Below are 24814 nucleotides of genomic sequence, written 5' to 3' on the forward strand. Positions count from 1 at the left end.
GCTAAAATCCCTCCCTTCTGTAGATGATCACCTATATCTCATATTGGAATGTTGCTACAATAGGGTCACAGAGTGTACAGTTTGGTAGGAGGTTATGAATAAGTCTTAAAGGAGAGGATGCTTTTAGAAAATATTTGGCTCTTTTAAATAAAAAATTAAGGTCTCAGAGTGCTTTCAGAACAGAATCAATTGTGGAAGCAGTGCTAATGCTAGAAATTGAGCCTGATCCATGATAAAAGTTGAATATTAGCCAGTGGTGAGCTTTATATTTCCATTATGCTCATTTTTGAGAATGTTTTGAAGACCAGTGTAAGCAATAATGACCTTTCTTTGTTTTAACTGATCAAACAAACCTTTTAGCGTTTAAGGTGTAGTCTTTCCCCTTTATTATTTACTACCTGTCATGGTGGTACAACTCTGCTAATATTGTTTATATTAGCTCTTCTAAAGACATAGAAGGATTCCATTGGTTATACTGCTTCAGGCAGTGTTTTAGGGATTAAGAATAAAGCAATGCACAGGGCCAATATGCCCCACTATGAGTTCACACTTTGGGGCGGGGGGAGACAGATAAAAAGCAGCAGAGAAACTGTAAAGGAGATACTATCAAATAGTAATAAATACTGGAAAAGTAATAAAATAGGGTTGCTGTGGTAGAGGGGTGGTGGTGGTGGTGGTGGTGGTGGTGGTGGTGGTGGTGTGCTGTTGGTTTAGATTAAATGCCTCTACAAGGCTCTCTGAGGTGGAGAGAGTTGCGCCAAGAGTTGAAGGACAGGAAGAGGCCTTGTGTTTTGTGGGAGATCTGGAGGGAGAGCGGCTCAGGCAGCGGGAACAGCAAGTGCAAAGGCCCTGGGGCCCTGGAGCGGGGCTGAGGCTCAGGTGCCAGAGGACCCGAGGCAGCCTGTGTGGCTGGAGTTTATGGTGAAGGGGACGAGTGGCAGGCAGGAGAGAGCAGGCGCTGGGAACGGTGCCCTGTGTATTTGCATATGTCAAGGAATGTCCCCAGGACTGGAAGAGAGACCTTGGATGGCGGGGTTTCTCCGTAGGCACACATCTGCTGGCTCCTGGTCGCTTCCCAAGCACGGCAACAGCCTCGGTCACAATGGGCTGTGAATATTTGTTGAGATAATGAGTAATCAGTGAGTTTAAACAGTAATCTTGCCCCTTTGGTCAGAATGTTAGGTTTGGAAGTCTTTTTTTCTGCGCGTTTCACCTTGACTCTGGCCCTTGCCGTTACCAAGTCTGTTACGCTGTTAATGCAGCCTCTCAAATGATGGCCTTAAGTCCGTTGCATTTGATTGCTAGTCTCTGAAATTGAAGTATGAAGCCTTCAAAACATATCTAATTTTCTAGGGCATTATAATGGTTTTCTAAGTCGTTTGCTCAGAAGTTTCACCTTGATTTCGACGGGTTGGCCATTTGGTTAGGTGTAGAATTCTCAAAGGTGCCCTCTTTCTGAACTGCATGTTTTAGTCCTTTGGGGCGGATGACGGACCGATGAGCACATCTCTGTACTTTCTGCAGGTCCTTTTTTCCTCACAGGAAGAATGTGTGCATGGTCTATTTTAGGGAATATCAGGAACCGGGGTATTTCCTCTTCCCACTTCTAATCTGTTTGTCATTCTAAATATACGTTCCTTTATGTTAATTGGAAGCTTGGGAAATGAATGTTGTGCCAAGCAATTGTCATAGACCTCTCATAAGAACCCGTCGCCTGTCCCTGGACTGGGACTTTCGGGCTCCAGTTCAACATCAGGACCTTTGTGATGCGGCAGAACGAGGGTTTCTGATTTTTTTTTTATTTCCTATTCTACTTGGTTGATCCCAGAACCCAGTGAACTGTTTCCATGTAAGATCATATTGTCTTCCAACCCTCTCTCGTAAGCTCTTGCCAACACTATGTCAGGGGTGGATTCTGTGACTCCCAAATCTTAAGTGAATCGCCTTTGTCACTGTCCTTGAAGCCAAGGCCCTTCAGGCCAGCAGCAGAAGCCCATAGCATCTGCTGTATATTTAACTGGTTGTGACAAATGTAGAGACTTGGATGCTTGAATTTAAGGTACTTTCACGACTTCCTTTGTGAACTGTAGAGATGCAGGAATTGCACACACCTCCTCATCAGTCATGGTCATTGCTGCTGGTGTCGCTCACGTGAGCAGAGGCTGTGTTCTGTGTTGCCAGTTGAGGAAAAACTTCTGGTGGGTAAATTTTCCGTGTACCTTTGCACAGAGGTAAGAAACTCTTGGCTCTTACCCATTCGTCTGGTTTGTAGGGCAGGTACAGAATAAGCCTTGGAATCCTTCTATGTGCCTATGGTTGAGAATACGTATCTACACTATTAAGTGGCAGTATCCCAAACGACCACAAGGAGGCGATATTTCTTCCTGAAAGACTTTGTGTGTCTCTTCCCTAGAGGGGGCGCTGGATCCTGAGGCCCCCCCCCCCCCCCCCCCCCCCCCCCCCCGCCACCACCCGAGCTGTACCTTCCTCTCACTGATGGAAGAAGCACACTCCTCCCAGGAGACCCCAGACCAAGCACAGTTGAAGTGGAGGTGGCAGGAGCATCTGGTGGAAAATAACAAGTGGTGGCAGAAGTGGTGCTCCCAGTTCTAATATTAGAAATGCCAGGGGAGCAGTGAGCTGTAGACGTTCTGTGGACAGAGCTGGGTGTGTATTGAGGTCGGGGTAGGACTTCACACCAGGACTTCAGTGGGGCAGCCCCTGAGGGTGGGTGCCAGCGTGCCACCTAAAAGCTGGGTGCCCGCCATTCCTGTCCGCAGGCCTGGGGACCCACCGCCATACCAGTGAGGTCCTGTTTCACGTGTCATGCCTCAGTATTTATAGTGCAGTGTGAAAGGGGAGGAGGCAAGAGCATTCTGGAAATCTTTCCTGGGAAACAGTTAAAGTGGGAGCGTAAGTCTTCATCTCACCGGAACCTTCTCCCGTGTTTATGCCTTGAAGATACCTGCATCATCAACATCGTCCTGTCAATGCAAAATTGTTTATTTTGGAAAACCTGGTTCTGATTTCATGGGAGAACACTATAGAGCTTAACGTGCAAAGCTCTTGTGAGTCATAGGAACTTAAACCAAAGGATGTGTAGAATTGGAGAGCCCGAAGAGGCTTAGGATCATCTGGTCAACCTCTAAAGTTTACTGATAAACAAGACCCAGAGGAGTAGGCATTCGATATCTGTGGAACAAAGGGTTATCTAAAAGGATTTGAAGAACTTCAGGTTGCACCTTAGCTATAAAGCAGTATTTATAAAGTTTGGAGGGATATACAATTTCATGAGTTTCTTGTTAAGAAATAGAGGATGTTGCTATGAAAGCCCAAACTATTAAACCTCGTATGAGCCAGAAGGGCAAGTGAAGATGCTGTGCCTCACTCCCTGGCGTGGGGTCTTTCTGAGCCTGGGGTCTCTGGATCTCCTAGGAGTCATTCCTCTGAGTTCAGTCTGCCGGGACCCGATGCCACTGACGTTTTATTATGTTTTGTATCTGAAAACGTACGTACGTTAAAATCTAGCATTTTGTTGTCAAACTGTTTGCTGTTTTTCCAGAAGTGCTTTATGAATAGCTTCACTGTTTTTAAAACGTAGGGCCATATAGGGATTTGATTGTTTAAATACAAAGCCAGCCAGCCGGAGAGTTTTGGAAATTGCCACTTCCAAATGCTGCCGGTGGGTGTTTTAATTGTGACAGCTTTCCAGGAGGGAATTTTGTATTACTCATCGAAAGCCTCAAAAATGTGCCATGTCCCCTTAGTCAGGCATTTCCACCACCAGGAATTCAAGAAAAAAACAAGACAAAATAAAGCATGTGTACAGAGCGCAGTCTATAGCACTAGTCCTCGCCCACGCGGTGTGTGTGGACACGTATTCCTGTCAGTAGCTGTCTCCCCCCACCGTGAGTCTTCCCTTGGTGGGAAGTCTGCTAAATGGGGTGTCTTCACATCGGGAGGGGTGTGTTCTCTGGAAGTTTTGGGGGGGAACTCTCCTCTCCAGAATCTGGTGACCTCCACAAAAAGCGTACGCCAAAAAACCACCTCTAATTTGCAAAACTGACGTTCGTGGCTTTGCCTGCAATATTAAGATAATTATAAACTAGAAACAACTGAAATGCCCAACGATAGGGAGATTGATTGCACAAGTGATGGTATCCTATATAATAAAGATGTAACATGCACATGGTTGTTACACCGTGAAGCGTAACGACCAGATCACGGATCAGCAGGAGGGTGGGGCAGCGAGCTATAAGCGGGCGGCAGAGAGCTACAGGAGGGGGCAGGGCAGCAAGCTGTGAGGGGGGAGGGGGTGGAGGGAACTACAGGAGGGGGGGGCAGTGGGCGGAGAGCTACTGGAGGGCAGCGGCGAGCTCCTGGTGCACGGATTCCTGTGCCGGGCTACTAGTATCCATATAATGGAGAACCCTTTCTGCATTAACCTGAGGGAGGGCAGTGCTGATGGATGTGGAAGGTACTCAGAATTTGTAAACCCAAAAAAGAGATTGCAAAACAGTATGTGTAAGTTGATCTAAGGTTTTTGTTTTTGGAAGGTGAATGTGAGAAGAGAGCAAGCTGGGGTGTGTGTGTGTATGAGTATGAGAGAGTGAGGGGGGCGGGATGTGCCAGAAAGATTATATACCAAATGTTAGATGAGATTACCTTTGTGTATTGAAATTACAGATGACTATTCTTCTTTTTTTTTTTTTTTCCTGATTTCCAACATATAAAGCATGTTGGAAACGAGTTCATATCCCACTTCCCACCACTGGTTGTGTGAACTTGGGCAAGTTCTGTGTCCGTCTCCTTCTCTGTAAAATGGGAATGATAACATCCAGCTCACAGTGCCTGCAGGTGCCGGTGGGGAAATGTTACGTTACCAGTGGTCGGCAAACTCATTAGTCAACAGAGCTGAATATCAACAGGACAACAATAGAAATGTCTTTTGAGAGCCAATTTTTTTAAACTTAAGCTTCTTCTAATGCCACTTCTTCAAAATAGACTCGCCCAGGCCGTGGTATTTTGTGGAAGAGCCACACTCAAGGGGCCAAAGAGCCGCATGTGGCTCGCGAGCCGCAGTTTGCCGACCACTGCGTTAACGTCACCAACCTGATAGGATGATTGAGGCCAGTGTTATATATTCCTGTTAATACAGGGTTTCTAAGCTGGATAACTTTAAAAAAAAAATAGCTTACATCAAACTGTTGTGAAAAGCATTTCAGGACATTCCGAAAAAATATTCCATTGCTTCTGGCCACTGGGAAATATTTTGTTGACTTTTTATTTACTTTAAAAGTGAAATGCTTTCTGTTGCCAAGAAAGTGTATTTTGAATGGAAGGCAATTTTTTCTTTTACTGTTTTCTTCAATAATCCTCTACGATGAGTTCCTGAAGGTCAAGGGTCCGCTCTTTTATGGCGTTGTTAGAACGCAGGGATGCACTCACTCAGTCGCTAGCAGCGGCCTTTTTGTGCCAGGCAGTGGGCACGCTTCAGATGCCAGGACAGACGTGCCCCGGGATGGGGATGACACGGGAAGTGACCGGTACAGTTCAGGGCCGGGAGGTGCACACAGTCCACCTGTTATCACAGTTGACCCTCAGGTAGCCTCGTTTCGTCCCCTGCAATTTCAAAAGAGACCTTGTTGTCCTGTTACTTTTCCGTGAACACAAACATTCCTCCCGCTTATTCCACAAATTACACGAGGAGCAGATGAGGTGACTTCTCCCTGACACTCGCCGATGATTTAGTGACGACTTACGTTCTACACGCGTGAGAACATCCTGGGCTAATAGTCTTACAATTGCTGCTATATATCTTCTGAGAGGGCCTTGCCTTTTTGAGATTGCCTTTTATAAAATTACTGAGATGGGTCCCTACTAATAAATTTAGGGTGAGTGGAATTCATGGGTGTTCTGTTTGGGAAATTCCAGCACATAATCTTACTTTGCATGACAGCAATAAAGCTTTCAGTTTAAAATAATGTTCCTATCTGACATTAATTTCATCATTTGTTCTTTATGCAGGGACAGTTGTGTGTGTTTTTTCTTAGTTGGCAGCCGTTATAAATATTTTTTAAATATATTTTATTGATTTTTTTACAGAGAGGAAGGGAGAGGGATAGAGAGTTAGAAACATCGATGAGAGAGAAACATCGATCTGCTGCCTCCTGCACACCTCCTACTGGGGATGTGCCCGCAACCGAGGTACATGCCCCTGACTGGAATCGAACCTGGGACCCTTGAGTCCGCAGGCCGACGCTCTATCCACTGAGCCAAACCGGTTAGGGCCGTTGTAAATATTTTAATATGAAGTAAACCCTCAGTGGTCACGAAAGATGTCTTGGAACTCTCCTGACAAGCGCTGACCTTGGCTTTTATCCCCCTGGCGCAGCCTAATAAAGAAGCCGGTTCCACAGATGGTTTTTGTCTTGTACCTGTGCGGAGAGCATGGTGGGTTAGGTCACGTCACAGGTCGGAGCCACCGGCAGCGTCAGCATTTTATTCTTTCTTTATGTCCCATTTTGTTCTAGCCCCACCATTGCTTTCCAAGGCCCACGCTGCTCCCCCGTCCCCATGGGAACCAGCAGTGAGCCTTCTGGTTTTTGATTGGAGGGAGGGGGGGTGCACTTTTCATGGAGAGACACCCAATGCCTCTTTGGGAGGTGCCCTGAGTACGTAACTGCAAGGAGAGCAGCCACGTGGTGTTGACATGCAGACCAGTCTGCGGGCAGCACGGACCATCGGCAGCGCGCCCTTTCTCAGATGCCGGCTCCGGCAGTAGCAGAGCGCTCTGTTCGGGAACTTTGCAGCTCCCGTACCCGGAGGCCGCGCTGTGATTGCCGTGCTCACACATCCCCGGGCCGTGCTGCTGGGATCACAGGCTCAGGTGCTCCGGGGAGCCGCGGAGGTCCCCTGCGCAGGTTGCCGAGCCGAGCGAGTCTCCTCTGCCTTTTGTCCTTAGGCTCCTGGTAGAGACAGTAAGGATGATTTCACTTTCTTCCTAGTCCCACTACAAGACAGACAGCAGGGATACACTGGATGGGAATTGGCAGCAGGAATTTGTCTGTTTTGGGGACCAGTAAGGAAAGACAGTGGGAAGGAGAGATGCCAGCCGAGTTTTGAAGGCTGCGGTGGGGTTTGCTACGTGGACAGGGAAGAGTGGCGTGAGGAGGGCATCCGGGCAGAGGGGACAGCGTGTGCAGTGACATGGAGGACGGAGCCTGGCGGGTCTGGCGGGACCGGAGCACAGGGCAGTGGGCAGGTGTGGGACTGGGAAGTTAGGCGACACGAGACAGCAGGGAGCCTTGCCCATGCTGAGGTTGGCACCCTTTCTGTGGGCCCGGCACAGCCATGGAAAATTTCAGGCGTGAGCCTGACATTTCAGAAAGGTGACCCGAGGTTGTGCCGGGAGGACTGGGGCGTCCAGAGGCAGCGAGGCGCGCTGGTGCGGCCGGGAGGGGCCAGCCACGGCGGCCAGGCTGCTGGAAGTGTGTCCTTCCCACGTGGAGGGGGCGGCGGCCCGGTGCGCCTGCTTTTCCTAAAGCTTCTGAGGAAACGTCTGAAGAAGCCTCCGTGTGTTTAAAGCTCTCACACACAGATCTGCAGAGCCCTGCCCTTGCACACACATGCACGTGTTTACTGTGTGTGCCTCCTGGCTGAATGACCGGGGAGCCCCCCGTGTGGGCGGCCTGGGAATCAGGGAGCCGGTGAAGCCAGCAGACACAGGGGCTGCCTGAGCTGAAGCTGCTGGCCGGAGGGTAGGCGCCTGCCGTTGTGAGAGGGGTAATTTCCGGGAGCTGATGGGCAGCAGCGTGACGGGTTCTCATACCGCCGTGGCTACTGGACGTTGGCCGGGAGAGTAGACCCCACACAGAAAGGAAGGTAACGGGGAGGTGGCAGATGTGTTAATGAACTTGACTGCGGTAATCACTTCACAGTGTATATAGCAAGTCACCACGCTGTACACTTGAAACACATAAACCTTTTTGTCAGTTACACCCCAGTCAGGCTGCGGGAAAGTCGGGAGTTGGCTGCACCGGCGGGGGATGGGATGAGAACACTTAGAGTAAGATCCGTATTGGAGTGGGAATGTGTAATAATTTGGGCAGTAATAAAGGCAATCATAATAGCTTCTGCTTCATGACAGCACTGCCTGAATGTTGTGTTACCAACTTGGGAATTTTTCAGGCTAAAAATGCCTCCCCCAATTTTAATACCACTGGAGGGCAGGGTTTTCGACAGGCTTTGTGATGGAGTGAGGAGACGAGACACGCCCCTCTCGTTCTTATTTCGGCAGTTCCTCTGCCTTATGGGTCCACTTCGCTGAGCAGTCTTTTGTGTTTTTCCTGCGGGTTGCTGCTAAATCAGATCTGCTCCAGCCCGTGTGTGTTCATCCTCTGCCTGTTCCCGTTACCATCATCATCGTCTGAAATGGCCTGTGCTAAATTAATCTTACTGGATTAGGGTTAGTTCATGGGATGAATTCATCGGAATCCTCTTTATTTCATTCAATAGATTTGCTATTTTGCCCATTTTTTAAGCTATAGGTTTGGTTAATATGATACCTGTATCTTCATCCAATTCATTAGTCACAGTGTCAGGAACTCAGTCACATCTGCCTGCAGCCTTGTCCATGTGGACGGCATCCATTAATCAGCACCGTTGGTCACGTGGTGAAAGGAACCCCCTCTCCCCCCACTCTTTTTTCACATTCTGTATTTCTTCATCTTGCACGTAAATATGTTTCGGGCATTCAGTAAGATCTGTTCAAACCAAGACACCTCGTGCGTGTTTCTGACCCCTGCTTCCCCAGTGCAGTAGCTTCGTCCGATAAGGGGGTACGGTGGGGCTGGGCACCCCGCCCTAGGGCCCCTCTCCCGTGCGCCCTGTAATGGAATCCAGGATCCGTGTCCGGCTCACACGTCCCTGGTCTGTGGAATCTGCTTTCCTGACAGTGTTCCTTTCCTAAATAGCTTCGCCCGGTGCCAGTTATTTCAGGATCTGTTGTGTTTTTCATTCCGCCTTCCACCCTCATGTAGGAGGCTTAAGAAAACGTAAGTTTCAGGGGTTTTTTTTTTGGTGTGTTTTTCTTTTTGAGAGAGAAGCATTTGTATTCTAAAAGGATGCTGAGGATTTCTAGATTCGGGATTAAACAATACCATAGAGAAAGAGAAAGACTACTCAAGTTCTTTTGGAGAGGAGGGCGTTCAGATTCAAACCCCCAAAAGAGTGTTAAGAAAGCATTCAGGCACATTTATGTCAAAAATCTGTGTGCTGAAAGGAAAGTCTTCAAACAGTTTATATCTTCAGGTTATTTCAGCAGCAAGACCAGAAGTTTTTAACGCCAGTGCGTTTTGAAACAGGTTGTTAACTGGCGCCCTAAGAACTGTGTTTGGCCTGTGCGTGTGTTTTGTTTGGCCCGTGCAAGGTTTTTGAAAAAAAAAAAAAAAAAATGGAACTAGTTGCCAGCATTTACAAATAAGGAGATCTCACATTAAGAAACAACAACAAACCTGCATTTCTTGGAAAACCCTGAAGGTCGTGACGACACTGGACTCAGGCTCCTCCAGGAGGCGCCCCAGCAGTGAGCAGCTAACGCCCCCCCCCCCCACCCCTCCCCCTGGCATTTCCGCTGACCACCTTCCTCCGCCGCCGATGGGCTGGCCCTCCAGTAAGTGGGAGCTTGCACTTACCTGCTGCCATGAGAGCTAAGCAGTTAAAAGCATACTTAGAGTTGGAAGGAGAGCAGTAAGGTGGTGGCTGGCGGGTTTTCTTTGTCCCCCGAACTGCCGGGCCTTTGTCATGATGTGGTACATGGAGGTGCTTGGTAAAGCAGGTAGCATTTCCCCCAAGAACAGCATTAAGCCGGGGGTGCGGGGGTGATCGGCATTCCTGATCACATTCTCCATCTTCTAGTTCATAGAGGAGACAAACCAGGTGTGACAGCTAAGAATCAAGCAACTATCAGTTTTTTATGACGTTTAACGCAGGGAAAGTAGGCCCTGGGTCGTAGCTGTGTAATGTCAGAGCTGTTAGGGGATGTGTCTCAGGTCACATACCTGCCACTTAGTCATTGATGGGTTGGGGACTGGAGCCCAGGACTTCCACTCCGGCTCAGTGAGTTTTGCTCCGCATTTTCCAGTCTAGTGTCATGGTCTAGGGATGAGATTTATAGTCAGACCTGGATTGAAATCCAAGCTCTGCCCCTGACGCACCGAGTGTGCCCGCAAGCGAGTGTCACAACCCTGTCGGTGCTCCATTTCCCTTGTTATAAAAAGGGGAGAATAAACTGACCTCCTAAGGTTGTTACAGGATTAAACTTAATATTGCATTTAAAGAACGTAAAACCGTGCCTGCTCGTAATAAACATAAACAGTGCATGATATCTGAAAAATAATACTTAAGAACTTTATGGCAAACCAGTGCATTCAAAAACGTATCATTCAACTCTCTCTCTGGAATAGAAAGCGACAATTGGGTGTCATCAAAGTATTTGAAGTCCTTACCGAAGACTCCATTGGGGTGGATCTGCTCAAGCCACTAAATAAATGTAAAGCCCCCTTGGGTGCAAGATAGATCCTGCTCGTAGGGAGGTCATAACCGATGGGAAAAGAGGGTGGGAGGAAGGGAAAGAAGGCTCTCTGGAATGCCTGGTGTGATCTGGCAAAGGCCCACGTGGGAGTTAGATGAGGTGCAGCGGGAGGGAGCATTAAGAGAGCTTGTGGTGGCGGTCTGCCCCGGGAGAGGTCAGAGGAGAGCAGATGGTGGGGTCCAGGTTTGAGTTGGAGTTTGTCCCGCCTACAGTCTGGTGCAGCCTTCTGGCGTTTAGCTTGGAGTTTGAACCGATGAAGAGGGTTAAAAATAAAGGTGAGATCTAAAGCCGGGGCGTCATTGTGGAAGATGGATTGTCGAGGCCCTTGCTGGAAGCCAGGGGATGGATAAGTAGTGATTTGGTTGCCCTGAGCCAGAGCCCTGGAAGTGGAGATGGAGGTAGAGAGGAGGGGAAAGAATCAAGGCCTGTTTGGGGGGTAAATCTGGTGAGTAGGTGGAAGGGGTGAGGAAGGAGGAGGAATCAAGGGTGACTCTTGCTTGGTGCCATGAAGGGACCGGGGCGCACGAGAGCCTCTTTGCAAGGGAAAGTGAGTTTCATTTCGTGCATGTGGAGTCTTTGAGCAATCTCTGAAATATCCACGTGATACGGTAGTATCAAAATGTCATTCCCGAAGGACCGCATCTGAGTGGATTGGTGTGGATAGGCAAGAAATTGCCCACTAGACCAGCCTTGGGCAAACTACGGCCCGCGGGCCGGATCCGGCTGTTCTATCCGGTTCTCTTGCTCTCCCCTCCGCTCCTTTACTTTGAATTTATATTAGTTTACACAAACACTCCATCCATGCTTTTGTTCCGGCCCTCCGGTCCAGTTTAAGAACCCATTGTGGCCCTCGAGTCAAAAAGTTTGCCCACCCCTGCACTAGACGGTTCATCCGGAACCGGGAGGAGGCCAGTGCAGGGCACACAGGTTTGGAAGTCATTAGTCCGGAGTGATGCTTAAAGCCCTGAGAACAGATGATGCTGTGCAGTGAGCGACGGTGGGGTGGAGGTGCCAGGGGCCCACCAAGGGCTTGGCAAGGAGTGGCATCCTAGGTCCCACTCCGGTCGGTGCGGGGAGGAGTGGGTTGTTTAATGAACGGTGTTGGGATAAGCGGTAACCATTTGGTAGGGATGAGTCCCTGACTCATACTGTTTACCAAAATTAATTTCATATGGATTACAGCTCCTTAGGGTACTTGAAGACAGTATAGGTGACAATTTACATAATCTTGGCAGGAGAGGGAAATTTTGTTCAGAATCCATAAGGGACAAAATTGAGAAATCTGACTGCATGAAAGTCAAACAGACACCTCACTGGAAAGTGAGAAAGCAAACGGGGAACTAGATTTACAGTGTATATAATAGTTAATGTGCATCCTGGGATATTTCTTTCTTACCAAGCAGTGAGGAAGAGATTAATACCTAATGAAGAAAAAAACAGGCAAAAGAAAGAAAAAGCAGTTTACAACTAAAACATTGCAAATTACCAGTAACCATCAGAAAAGGGCATTTTGACCACACAATCCAGGAAATGCATTTATAGCCAAACAGTTGGAAAAGATTAACGTTTAAGAAAAAAGATATTCCTGCCCAGCCTGTGTGGCTCAGTCGGTGAGCATCCACCCAGGAACCAAGAGGTCATGGTTCGATTCCCGGTCAGGGCACCTGTCCAGCTTGCAAGCTGGATCCCCTGTAGGGGGTGTGCAGGAGGCAGCCAATCGATGTTCCTCTCTCATCGTTGATGTTTCTATCTTTCTCTCCCTTCCTCTCTCTCTGAAAATCAATAAAAACATATTTTTTTAAAAAAATATTCCTTGGTCTCGGTGAGATTGTGAGGAAGCAGATGCTGGGAGACGGAGCTGCTCCTGAATCTCTCTGAAGGTCAGCTTTGACCATGCTTTCTGCATCTTAAAGATCTTTTGGATGTTTTTGAACGAGAAGGAGTGTTCTTTAGGTTGTTCCTTTACTGTAGTAATAGGGTATTTCATCATTGTGATAGAGGGATACACACGTTCATTTGTGTGCTGGGCATTTACTAACATTGATGGGACGCTCCTGCCTGCCGGTCACTTTCTCCAGTGTGATAGATAGAGCTTCCGGTGGCCCCTGAGGGTGGGAAGGAGGGAGGGTGGGGGACATCCCCAGGGGAGTTTCTAAGATGCCCTGGTTTGAGGGGGAGCCCCAAGACCCGCGGCAGTGTGGAGCCTTGGGGGAGCTGCAGTGCTGGCCCTCTGTGGTGTGGAGGGAGGGGGATGGTGGCCAGGTGAAGGGCCTGGTCTGCCAGGCGGAGCAGGAGCTTGAGGTGCGGAGCAGTGGGAGCCTGGGATGCGCTGCCGTGATGCGCTCCTGCGTGTTGATGTGTGAGGCTGAGCATGAGCAGGCTCTCGGATGGACAGGGGAGCCCTCCCTGGGGTGAAGACTGCCGGAACGGGTGGAAGGATCCTGAGAAACACAAGTCTGGATGGCAGGGCAAAACGTTCCCGGGAACGCAGAAAACTGTGAAAACGGCAGGAGTGTTCTCTTTGAATTGCAGACCAAGAAATAACTGCGGCCCGTTTGGCAGAATCCACTAAGATGTGTTCTTTTCACAAAGCAGGAGCTAGGCTTCAGGTACCCTCCTGCAGGGAGTGCACGCTGAAGCATCGCCATGGAAACGGTGAGCCGCTGAGCTGTCCGGCTTGGACTCCCGCACCTCCTGGGTTCACAGGCCCTTAGTGTCTCCTTAACGTTTTCATGGTGCCCCCAGGTCCAAAGGAATACCCAACAGGTCCTTTTATGAAGTAGTTGGGTCCAGACAGCTTACTAAGTATTTATAACCTGACACAGTAGTAGCAGTTTAAAAAAATAATGCATATCCATTTAAGAGGGAAATATTTTTATTTCATTCGTCAACAGCCACATGTATGAACCTGTTAGGGTCTGCATAGCTTCCCAAAACTTTGGCACCAGACTGGACACCTCCACCCTCGTTTCCATTTCTTTCTCTTTTTTTTAATTTTTTTTATGTATTGATTTTAGAGAGAGGGGGTTGTGAGAGAGAGAGCAAGAGAGAGAGAGATTTGTCGTTCCACTTATTTATGCATTCATTGGTTGGTTCTTAGAAGTGCCCTGACCAGGGATTGAACCCACAACCTTGGTGTATTGGGATGACCCTATAACAGCCGTGGGCAAACTACGGCCCGCGGGCCGGATCCGGCCCGTTCGGCTGTTCTATCCGGCCCACGGAGCCAAAAGAGCGGAGGGTTCTCTTGCTCTCCCCTCTGCTCCTTTACTTTGAATTTATATTAGTTGACACAAACACTCCATCCATGCTTTTGTTCCGGCCCTCCGGTCCAGTTTAAGAACCCATTGTGGCCCTCGAGTCAAAAAGTTTGCCCACCCCTGCCCTATAACCATCTGAGCTCCCTGGCCTGGGCTCATTCCCATTCCTGCGTTGAGCTCTGGATGGCACTTGTGTTTTATCACAGCGACTCTCCCTTCACAACGACATGCCGTCACCGAAAGGCCGGCAGCATGGCCTCGGGTGGAACTGAGCTGTCTCGAGCTGAAGGTTTCCACAGTGTTGAACAGATATCACTTCCTTTGCTCTGAAAATGTAAAACATACCGTAATATCCAGTTCATTTGCTTCTGTGCCGGGGGCTCCTCGGCACAGGGTCCAGGAACCACAGCCCCGCCTTACGCTCCACGTGTCAGCAGTACTGGGTCAGCTGAAGCCCAGCAGTCCAAAGCCTAGAGCGTGGACGTGTATGCATGTGTGTCTTGCTATTCACGCATCCATCTGCCAGCTCAGCCTTTGCAGTGTGTGCTCAGTGCCAGGTGCTGGGGCTTGGACCCGGGGGCTGACGGGGAACAGTGAACGCCGCCCAGGGAGCTTGCAGGCTGTTGGGGGGATTACAGAAGCGGGAAGTGCTGCCTCCGGGCAGGGCCAGCCCACTGAGGGCAGGGAGCCGGGTAATACACGGTTTTGATTGTGCAGGCCTTGCAGTCTCTGTGGAAGCCACGCAGCCCTAAGCTGCAGTGGGAAGTAACCAGGGGCCTCGCACAAGCAACGGGCGTGGCTGTGTTCTAGTGACACTGTTTACAGAGGCGCAGGTGGATGAGCCTGGCTCCAGGCCCCAGTTTGTGGAGCCCCTGCAGTGGGGTGTAAAGTGTGCAAGCAGAGGAGGGGGCAGCTGGCCTCCTGGGGAATGCCAAACGCCTGGCACAGGTGTGGTGAGCTCTCCCACCTCCTACCTGGAGGTTCCCAGGTGAATTGAGGACGGTGGCAGAAAGGAGTGGAGAGGGGATTCTAATCAGAAGGCAACATCTGTGTGCATACGGACTCATGAAGGGATACCGCAGCCTGGGAATAGTGTTCGTTTTGATATGACCTGGAATGAGATTGGCGTGGGGAAGGAAGACACAGGACTACAGGGCTACGTCTCAGGGTGAAAACTCCAGTTTCATGGATCATTTCTCGTTTATTTTTTTGGTTAATCCTCCTCACCTGAGGATATCTTTCCATTGATTTTTAGAGACAGAGAGAGAAACATCGATGTGAGATAGACACATCAATTGGTTGCCTCCTGCACACGTCCCAACCAGGGCCAGGAATCGAGCCTGCAACCGAGGTATGTGCCCTTGACCGGAATCGAACCGGGGACCCTTCAGTCTGCAGGCCGACGCTCTATTCACTGAGCCACATCAGCTAGGGCTCACCTCTCATTTTTGTTTTCTGCCTCATTTTGGGGGTGGATCACGTCCTGTAGTAGCCTTTCCCGAGAATGGGTTCCTGGCCGGTGGCCACCACCTTCAGAGACTCACTGCCTGTGCAGTTCGGTGCCTGCCCTGCTTAGGCATTTGCATTGTTCGTCTGCTGATGCAGCAAGAGACGGCTATCCTAGTTTTGAAGATTAGCTCCTGGAATTCTATAAAAATGCGTTCTCCTCTCAGAGTAAGGCACGGGTGGGGAGAAAAGCAAATTCTGACAGCGTCGTGACCAGAAGGGAGCAGAGACAGGTTTCACGGGTCCTTTTCCTGGAAATACACCCGAAGGCTCTGTTCACGTGTTGATCAGCCTCAGCTAAGTCCGCTTGAAAGTTTTGCCCAGTAGAGAAACGAGGTCTATTACAAACATAGCATTGCATCACCTAAATCAGCAGTCGCCAACCCTTCGGACCTCACGGACCACCGGGGCGTGGTCCGCTGGCCTCCATGACTTGCTTGGAATGTTCTCCGTCAGTGGGATGACAAAGGAAGGCGGTCATCGTCATCCTGCCTGTTCTCAGTCACGTCGGGGTTGGCGACCTGCCTTTGATGCTTCTGTTCCCGAGTGCCCCCACCCTGATGCCCACTGACCTCCTCGGGGCGGCCTGGGCAGTCGCTCTTGCTGGCGCGGGCCTGTGCCAGGAGTGTGTCCACCTGCGTGTGGCCCAGCAGGCGTGCAAGGCTGCAGCCTCTCCCTTTGGGAAGTTTCCCCTGTGGCCTGAGCAGAGCCGGCCTCTGCTGCCCTGCCTGAGGCAGAGGCGGGAGGTTAAGCGATTTGCCCTCAGTCTCACCGCTAGTTAGTGATGGAGCCGGGGTGACATCTGAGTCCCCAGCACCTGGCTTGGGCGGGCCTCAGTGCCTCCACCCCCTGCCCTTGCCACTTCGTGGGACACCCCCCCCCTTTTTTTTTCTAGGATGACTGGGAACTTGTAGTGAGGGGCTGTCTCACCTCAAGGTCATGCTTAGCCAGCCAGTGAATACGATGTGTGGTTATTTTTGTCTCCTTCATTCAGTTATTCCCATACAGACGATGTAATTCTATTACATTAGCAACTTGCATTTTAGGCGTTCTGTGAGTACATTTTCATTCTGATCAGTCATTTTGATGATGCTGGAATTGACTAGAAAGTGGTTCATCCTGAGAATCGTTGAACACTGTCCCCACGTGTGGTCGGCCTCGTGTATGTTCCGGTTCTGATTGTTTAAGCAGTTTGGGACCCGTCCTTGGTTTTGGACAGCACTTAGCAGCAGCCATGCAGGGCCTTGCCATTTCTTCCGTTAAGGAGTGTTTTCTGGATTCTCCTATCAGGCTCTGGATTCTCCTATCAGGCTCTGAGTTCTGTTAGGCTCTGGATTCTCCTATCAGGCTATGGATTCTCCTGTCAGGCTCTGGATTCTCCTATCAGGCTCTGAGTTCTGTTGGGCTCTGGATTCTCCTATCGGGCTCTGGATTCTCCTGTCGGGCTCTGGATTCTCATATCGGGCTCTGGGTTCTCCTATCGGGCTCTGGATTCTCCTGTCAGGCTCTGAGTTCTATTGAGCTCTGGGTTCTCCTATCAGGCTCTGGATTCTCCTGTCAGGGTCTGAGTTCTATTGGGCTCTGGGTTCTCCTATCAGGCTCTGGATTCTCCTGTAAGACTCTGGATTCTCCTGCCAGGCTCTGGATTCTCCTGTCAGGCTCTGGGTTCTCCTGTCAGGCTCTGGGTTCTCCTGTCAGGCTCTGGATTCTCATATCAGGCTCTGGGTTCTCCTGTCAGGCTCTGGGTTCTCCTGTCAGGCTCTGGGTTCTCCTATCAGGCTCTGGGTTCTCCTATCAGGCTCTGGGTTCTCCTGTCAGGCTCTGGGTTCTCCTATCAGGCTCTGGATTCTCTTGCCAGGCTCTGGATTCTCATATCAGGCTCTGGGTTCTCCTATCAGGCTCTGGATTCTCCTATCAGGCTCTGGATTCTCCTATCGGGCTCTGGATTCTCCTATCAGGCTCTGGATTCTCCTATCAGGCTCTGGATTCTCCTGTCAGGCTCTGGTGATTTAGATGTTGGATTTCCCTTCCTTTATCAAGTCCCTGTATCTATCTCCTTTGACATTTTCTATTTTTGTCTTTTGTTTTGTTTCCTCTGAAAGATTTTTCAATGTTTTTATCTGTCTTTGAAAAAATTTTAATATTAAGCAATGTCTTCAACTTGTAAGAGCTATTTTTATTGCTGATTATTCCTTTTTCATTGGATCATTTTTTTTTAACTTTCTAAAGTCTCCCTGTGCAGAAGACAGTTTATTCTCTACATTTCTTTTTTATTGAATTTACTGAAGTGACACTGGTTTGCAAAACCACACAGGTTTCAAATGTACAACTCAGTAAAACATCACCTGCACAGTGCATTGTGCACCCATCGCCCCAGGCAAAGGCTCTGGTTTTTTTTTTTGTGTTTTTTTGTTTGTTTGTTTTGTTTTTGTTTTTGTTACTCCTCACCTGAGGATGTTTTTCCATTGATTTTTAGAGAGAGTGGAAAGAAGGGGGCGAGACTAAGAGAGAGAAACATTGATGAGAGAGAGAGAGACATCGAGTGGCTGCCTCTTGAACGCACCCAGACCAGGGCCAGGGATTGAGCCTGCCGCCGAGGTACACGCCCTTGTCCGGAATCAAACCTGGGACCCTCCAGTCCGTGGGCCAACACTCTGTCACTGAGTCACACAGGCTAGGGCAAGTCTCTTGTTTGGCTGGCTGGGCTATGTTTGCTGTGAGAATACTGTTCAGAGGTGGCTGTCTGTTGTCTTTTTCCTTTTAGTTTTTCCAGGTTCTCCCAATTTTCTCTGGGGGTAATTTTCCTTTTCCTTTTCATTGTTCAGTTTATCCTTAATTTCCCCTTAATGTCATCTGCTTTGCCTATACAGGGCGGGGCGAAAGTAGGCGGTGTATAGTTGTGAGGATGTGAAACAGTTTGTATCCTTGTATTGTTATTAATTAGTTATCATAGTGTGTATTTGTATTCGTCTTCTGTAAACCTGCCTTGCCCACCCCTGTATGTTTTGTGATCCTCGGTGGTCTGTGCCAATATAAAAATGAGGCGACATTAGGTCTAACAGGGAGTTTTCTGTACGTTGGAGGCCGTGTCGGCTGGCAGGCTTCATTCAATGAGAGTGGACGGGAATGTGTACCCTGGGGACTGCCACAGCGTCATGTGTGGGCGGCTTCCCTCCTGGGCGCCCGTGACTTCGTTAGCTGCTCCGGTTCCTCGATGGTTCTTGGTGTCTGTAGGGAGGAGGCCTCTGTGGTGTGGGGAGCGGGAGCACATCGGAGTGCACTTCTGTGAACAGACCTTCACGTCCTTTCATTTCAGCCCCAGACGTCACTGCCTCCTCCTTCATGCACCCCGAGAGGGTTCACATAGCACCCACCTCCCCCTTCTTAGGGGGTCTCCCTGTACCTCCCACAATACACAGAAGGCACTTAGAGGACCTATTTATTATCTGCTTGGCACTCTTCCAAGTGCATTTTAGGGATGTACTCATTTAATCGTCACAGCAGGCTTATGGGGAAAATGCTGTGATCAGCCCCACTTCACAGATGAGGAAGCAGCCTAGAGCGGGCGAGATCACACAGTGGATGGCAAAGCCGAGGTTCAGCCTGCATCTGTTGGTTTGTGTGTGTTTTTTAAATTTCTTTTTTATTTTTTCTCTGTGTTGTAAGCAGCACACTGTCCTGCCTGTAGTGTGTCGGTGAGACCTCCATCCCTGGAATGGAGCCTGAACCTCACCACCTGTTGCCCCCTCCACTCTTAGAACCCTGGCCCTTGCCTCTGACATGCTCAGCTGGACTTTGGTTCCCCTGCCTCTGCTCCCCGCCACCCCCCAGAGTCTGTCCTCCACTCAGCAGCTGGAGGAATATTCTCCAAGTGCATCTCAGATCGGGGTCTCTTCTGATGAAAGCACTCTGGTGACTTCTCCTCTCAACCCCGTTAAACCCCATACCCTTCCCTTGGCCGTGACCAGCCCACGTCCCTTTGCGTCTCCCTGCTCTGGGCCCCTCTTCCTGGGAAGCTTGTCCTTGTCTGAGGGACTTCGTACTTGCTGCTGCTCTGTCCCCTGATATTGTCATGGCACCGACGCATCCGTCAGATCTCACTCACGCTCACGCACACACTGACTTACTCTAGTTCTCGAAGAGCGTATCAGGAGGGTAAAGCTCTTACTGGTTTAGGTGTGTGTCTTTCCGAACTAGAGTCTGAGGTCCTTGCGGGCAGGGACCTAGTCCCTGGCCCTCGGGCTGCTGCCCTGGCCCCTCGCTGCCGCCCACCAGGCCCCTCCCTGCCACCCACCAGGTCAGTCACCGTTTGTAAGCGTGTTGTGTTTACGTGTCATTATCAGTATTTTTATCACATCTGCAAACCCCCTGTCTTTTCCCATTTCTTAAACTATTTAAATGTATACGAAATAGAAACTTTATACCACAGTGTCAAAGGAACACTGATATTATTGTCATAAACAAGTGCCTATAAAGGTGAATATAAACGAATTAATTTGAAATGTCATTCCATGGATCACTTAACATTGTCTGTCAGAGCTTCAGTTTCACGCCTGCTGCTCTCTACTCTGGTAGCATTACAGTGGAGAGCAGCGTGCTCGGTCGTAATCTCGAACTTGAAGCCCGTCGTTTGAAAAGTGACCCTCTAATGGATCTGCAGCAACAGCTGTGTCCGATCGCTAATGTCTCCTAAAGCTCAGGGAGCGGAGCCCCGCGTCCCCAGGGATTAGCGGGCAGGGTTTCAGTCGTTGTCCGTTGTCCGTGCCAGCGTGCCCCTGCACGGCACGAGGCCTGCGTGGGGAGGGCCTGAGCGCCCTTTGACATTCTCCTCCTCCTCTAGGACTGACCACGCTGGACGGAGGATGGACATTGCCTCGTGTTTAGGACGACCGACCCGGATGGCGGCCAGCGAAGGGATGAGGGTGACTTCAAATCTCCGGTGGTTCCTATGCACATTCATTCTTCTGTATTTAATGGATCCAGTCAACAGCCAGAGAAAGAGTAAGTGCCTTAGCGTCACAGGGAACGAACTGACGGCCGTGGGGTCCTGTGTCTTCATGGAAACCTTTAGGGCAGCCGTGGGCAAACTACGGCCCGCGGGCCGGATCCGGCCCGTTCGGCTGTTCTATCCGGCCCGTGGAGCCGAAAGAGCGGAGGGTTCTCTTGCTCTCCCCTCCGCTCCTTTACTTTGAATTTATATTAGTTCACACAAACACTCCATCCATGCTTTTGTTCTGGCCCTCCGGTCCAGTTTAAGAACCCATTGTGGCCCTCAAGTCAAAAAGTTTGCCCACCCCTGCTTTAGGGTTTGCTGGGTGGTTAAAATCCATCTCTTGGTCATCTTTTTTTTCTGCATACGTTTGGTGTCTTTTTAAAAGGCCCTTAAAGATAAATCTAAGAATTCTCTCCCCATTTTAAAAGCTCGGGTATAATTTACATTCAGTAAAATTCACCCGTTGGGGATCAAGTTCTGTGAATTTTGACAAATGCATACAGTTAGGTGGCCACCAGCACAAGATGCAGAACCGTCTCTCCAGAACTTTCCCAGGCTCCTCTGGGTCAGCCGCTCCCATCCCACCTCCCGCCACACTGACCGGTTTCTGTCTCTCCAACGCCTTTCAGAATGTCCTGTAAATGAAATTGAATACTGTGTCTCTCTTTAAGATGTTACTTGTTGTCATTTTATTTCACTGCATTAAGAATGTTTGTTTAGATGTCACCTAATTTATTTCTATAAAACATTATCCTTAGTCCTGATGTTCTTTCCATTTCCCCAAGATCACGATTAAATAACTTTATTATAATCACTGATACTTTCCAATGTGAGCGCTTATAATGTTTTTGTTTTCTTTTATACAAACACATTATGATTTAGTGCTGTCGTAAATATCATGCCAGCTCTATGTGAAAACTAGAGAAAAAGGCTTTTTTTCATAGACATTTATATAGAGCAGGGTTTTTTTTTTTCAGCTGGTGTACCGCAAGAATTTTTAAAACGTGACTATTTAGTCAGGGCCACTGACCTCTTTTCCCTTAGATTGTCAACTAAGAAAATGACAGCAGTCAACACACTGGTCATAAAGTGTGAATTAATTGATACCTATTTTTTTGTCGTATTGGTGACAAATACATTTTTTGGTGTGCTCCAGAATCTTAGTAGTTTATGTGTGCCGTGAGAAGAACATGGCTGATGTAGAGAGTCTGAGATAGAATACCTCTTTTATACTTTCATTGCTTTTCCCTCTCCCTCCCCCCCCGCATTCCTCTTTTCCCGTTCATCCTTTCTCTGTCCCTCCTTTTGTGCCCTCCTTTCTTCGCATTTTCCTCTTAGAAGGACATTTTCCCATTGCACAGTGCTGACATGTTCCGTGACGTAATGTTGTTTTATAGGCGCAGTGAGTGCTGTTAGATTGTGATCTTCCGGACGGTTGCATTGCGGTTGTTTAGGCCCACGTGAACTATATATTTCTCAGATACGTGTGTGAGCTCATTACCGTATAAGTTTAATACGCTGCATAAAAATCTGAAGGTTGGTTATGGGATTTCTATGTAGGTGGTAGTCTGGTAGCCAGCAGTGAGGCAGGAGTGCCTGGGAGTGTCTAGAGCCCTGTTTGTGGGAAAGACGTAGCTTTTACCTAGAGTTATATATATATATATATTTTCTTTTTAGCAAACGAGGCTCTTGGAGATAAAAATTCTCCTAGGCCCCCTCTGGGTCCCACCACAGAGTCCACACAGGCACGCCCTCTATTTATCTTCATTGCCTGGAAGTGGAATTTGTGATGGAAGCCTACCCCCTGAGTGGTTAGCGGTTGGCCCACTTTCATCAGGTTACTCTGGAGCTTTTTAAAGCCAGAGCTACAAAAAGAAATGTAAAACCAGCCCCTTCCTGGGCCTGCGGGCTCATCTCCACACGAAGAGCGTGGGCCCTCTGTAGACACATATGCTTGTACTTACTGAATACAGTTGAACTTGCTTTTCACATGCAGTGCCATCATTAAGCACGGTATGTGTGTGTGTGTGTGTGTGTGTGTTCTCCAGGCGCTCCTCGGGACGTGAAGTGTGTAACCAGCGACTTACAAGCGTGGGACTGTTCCTGGAGAGCGCCCTCGGGAGCAGGCCACGGCGCTCTTTACGATGTTTGCATCAGAAACAGGTAATGGGAATACTTTGATTCATTGACAGCTGCCGCCTAAAAGCAAAGGTTCTTTCTCGTCCATCTTGGAGCATAAAGATCTTGTTCTGTGCATTTTATGAAGGAAATTTGAAATCTGAGCCCTCTCTTTCCTACAATTGCTGACTCTTTCCTCAGTCGGGATGGAAAGAAGCCTCTCTCCTGGCCAGAACTTCGATTCTCTGATCGTATGAACAAGGAGTAGGTGGCACACCTGAGCTGTGGGTGGGTTCTGATCTCTCCGGGGAAGGTTCGCTGGTCTGTCCCAGGCCAGCGTCTGCCTGTATCGGTGAGGCCAGTGGTTCCCAACATGGGGCACACGTTCCACAGGGGGGCAATTTGATTTTTAAGGGGGGGCGATTAGAGAATGAGTGATTAACAGTGAATTTTTTGCATTTGTTACGGTTTTAGGGGCCTCTTATACAGTATATAAGTATATATCGTGACATATTTATGCATTTCAGGTCTTTATTATATGTTTTGAAACTTAATTTTCTATTTTTTCATATCACTTCATATTATTTTTTTAAACAATTTCTGAGTGATTTCGTCCTCAGTACTTCAACTCTCCTTTCGTTCTTTTATTTTTCTCTCCCGTGGATGCCATGTTCTTCGGAAGCTTGTTTAGACCACGTTAATAGCCTTTTAGGCTTCCTCCACATGAAGAGGAGTTCACTTTTTGAATAATAAGAACTTTATGTCACTGGGGCAGTGGTCGGCAAACTCGTTAGTCCACAGAGCCAAAATATCAACAGTACAACGATTGAAATTTCTTTTGAGAGCCAAATTTTTTAAACTTAAACTTCTTCGAACGCCACTTCTTCAAAATAGACTCGCCCAGGCCGCGGTATATTGTGGAAGAGCCACACTCAAGGGGCCAAAAAGCCGCATGTGGCTCGCGAGCCGCAGTTTGCCGACCACCTCACTGGGGCATCAGGATTTTAGAGATGCTTAGGTGGGGCATGGCCAAAAAAAAGGTTGGGAACCACTGAGTTGGGCTGGAGTTTGGCCTGTGCCTAACAGATAATGTCAGGAACGGTGGCTTAACAGCCGGGCCTTCGCGCTCGTGTACAAGGTCTCGAGTGCGAGTTCAGGGCTGACCAGCTGGTTGTGGCCACGAGAGCCCCGGATTCCTCTGTCCCTGCTGCTCCGCCATCCCCGGCATGTGGTCACGTGGTTCAGGATGAGGCCTGAGGAGTGGCTGTCCTGTCTGCCTTCCGGGAAGCGGGAGGAAAAGAGGGAGGAAAAGAGGATGCTCTTCCTTAAGGACACTTCCGAGAAGCGCCACACACACCTGTGCTATGTGCCATGGGCAGAACCCGGGCAGATGGCTAAGCCAACTGGCACAGAGCTGGGCCATGCTTTCTCCCAGATTAACATGGTTCATGTTAATAAGGAAAAAGGGGAAGTAAACCTTCTGTCACACCACCTGACCCTCTCAGGTAAGCTGGCCGTGGGCTAGACGCTCCGAAGGCCGGGGTTGAGGCCTTTGGGCTGCCCGCAAGCCAGAACATGCTCCTCCCCCTTCCCATCCCATCCCATCCCATCCCATCCCATCCCGTCCCATGGGATTGTCTAAATCGGGGGGTGGGGAACCTTTTTCCAGACAAGGGCTATTTAGATATTTATAACACTGTTTGTGGGCCATGCAAAATTATCAAATTAAAAATTAGCATGCAATATTTGGTCAAACATTTAGCTAACTCATCCCTATTGCCTTGGCAGGGCCAGACCCAGTGGTTTCCTGGGACTCATATGGCCCTTGGGCAGGGGGTTCCCCATTCCTGGTCTCTGATTCCGGAGGATCCCATTGAGCAGCTCCAAGTCCCAGTTGGCTGATGGGCGGTCCATGTGAATGGATGTAAATGTGTCTTTAAATACTAGTACACTCAGGTTTTTTCCTCATTTGGTGGGCACTGGTGGAGTGTTGTCCTAAGAACCGGGGTCATTTATCCGTTTGGATGAGTTTGGTTGTGGTGCAAAAACAACCCTCCATCCTCAGGCCTTTCCTTTCTGCTGCGAAAATGAAGGATGCTTTGGCGCTTGTGTCCTGTGCTTTCTTGGGCCCGCTGCTATCTCTGCCAAGCCTCTTCCTCAGGCCCAGGCCCAGGGCTGTGGTGACCCGGAAGCAGGGAGCACAGCTGGAGGGCTGCCCACTTCCTCCCGGAAGTGGAAGTGATCATGTGACTTCACTCAGCTTTCTCTGCAACTGAAGTCACATCTCCAGGCCCCGCTTCGAGGGGTGGGAGTGCAGTCCCACTGCGAGTGCGGGAGGGGAAC

At 49.2% G+C, this 24814-nt stretch overlaps 1 protein-coding gene across 2 annotated transcripts in view; it reads left to right on the plus strand.

Annotated features, from left to right (window-relative positions):
• The window catches only part of LIFR (LIF receptor subunit alpha), a 109858-nt gene that overhangs the window by 38650 nt on the left and 46394 nt on the right, over positions 1-24814 (plus strand). For both annotated transcript variants that reach the window (XM_080678467.1, XM_080678466.1), the window contains 2 exons: positions 20201-20361; positions 22402-22516. In XM_080678467.1, the coding sequence (XP_080534593.1) occupies positions 20223-20361; positions 22402-22516 (254 nt within the window). In that variant the 5' untranslated portion in view covers positions 20201-20222. The remainder of the gene's footprint in view (positions 1-20200; positions 20362-22401; positions 22517-24814) is intronic.

Source organism: Plecotus auritus, assembly GCF_963455305.1.
Source record: "Plecotus auritus genome assembly, chromosome: 7".
In the NCBI taxonomy this organism is placed as follows: domain Eukaryota; kingdom Metazoa; phylum Chordata; class Mammalia; order Chiroptera; family Vespertilionidae; genus Plecotus; species Plecotus auritus.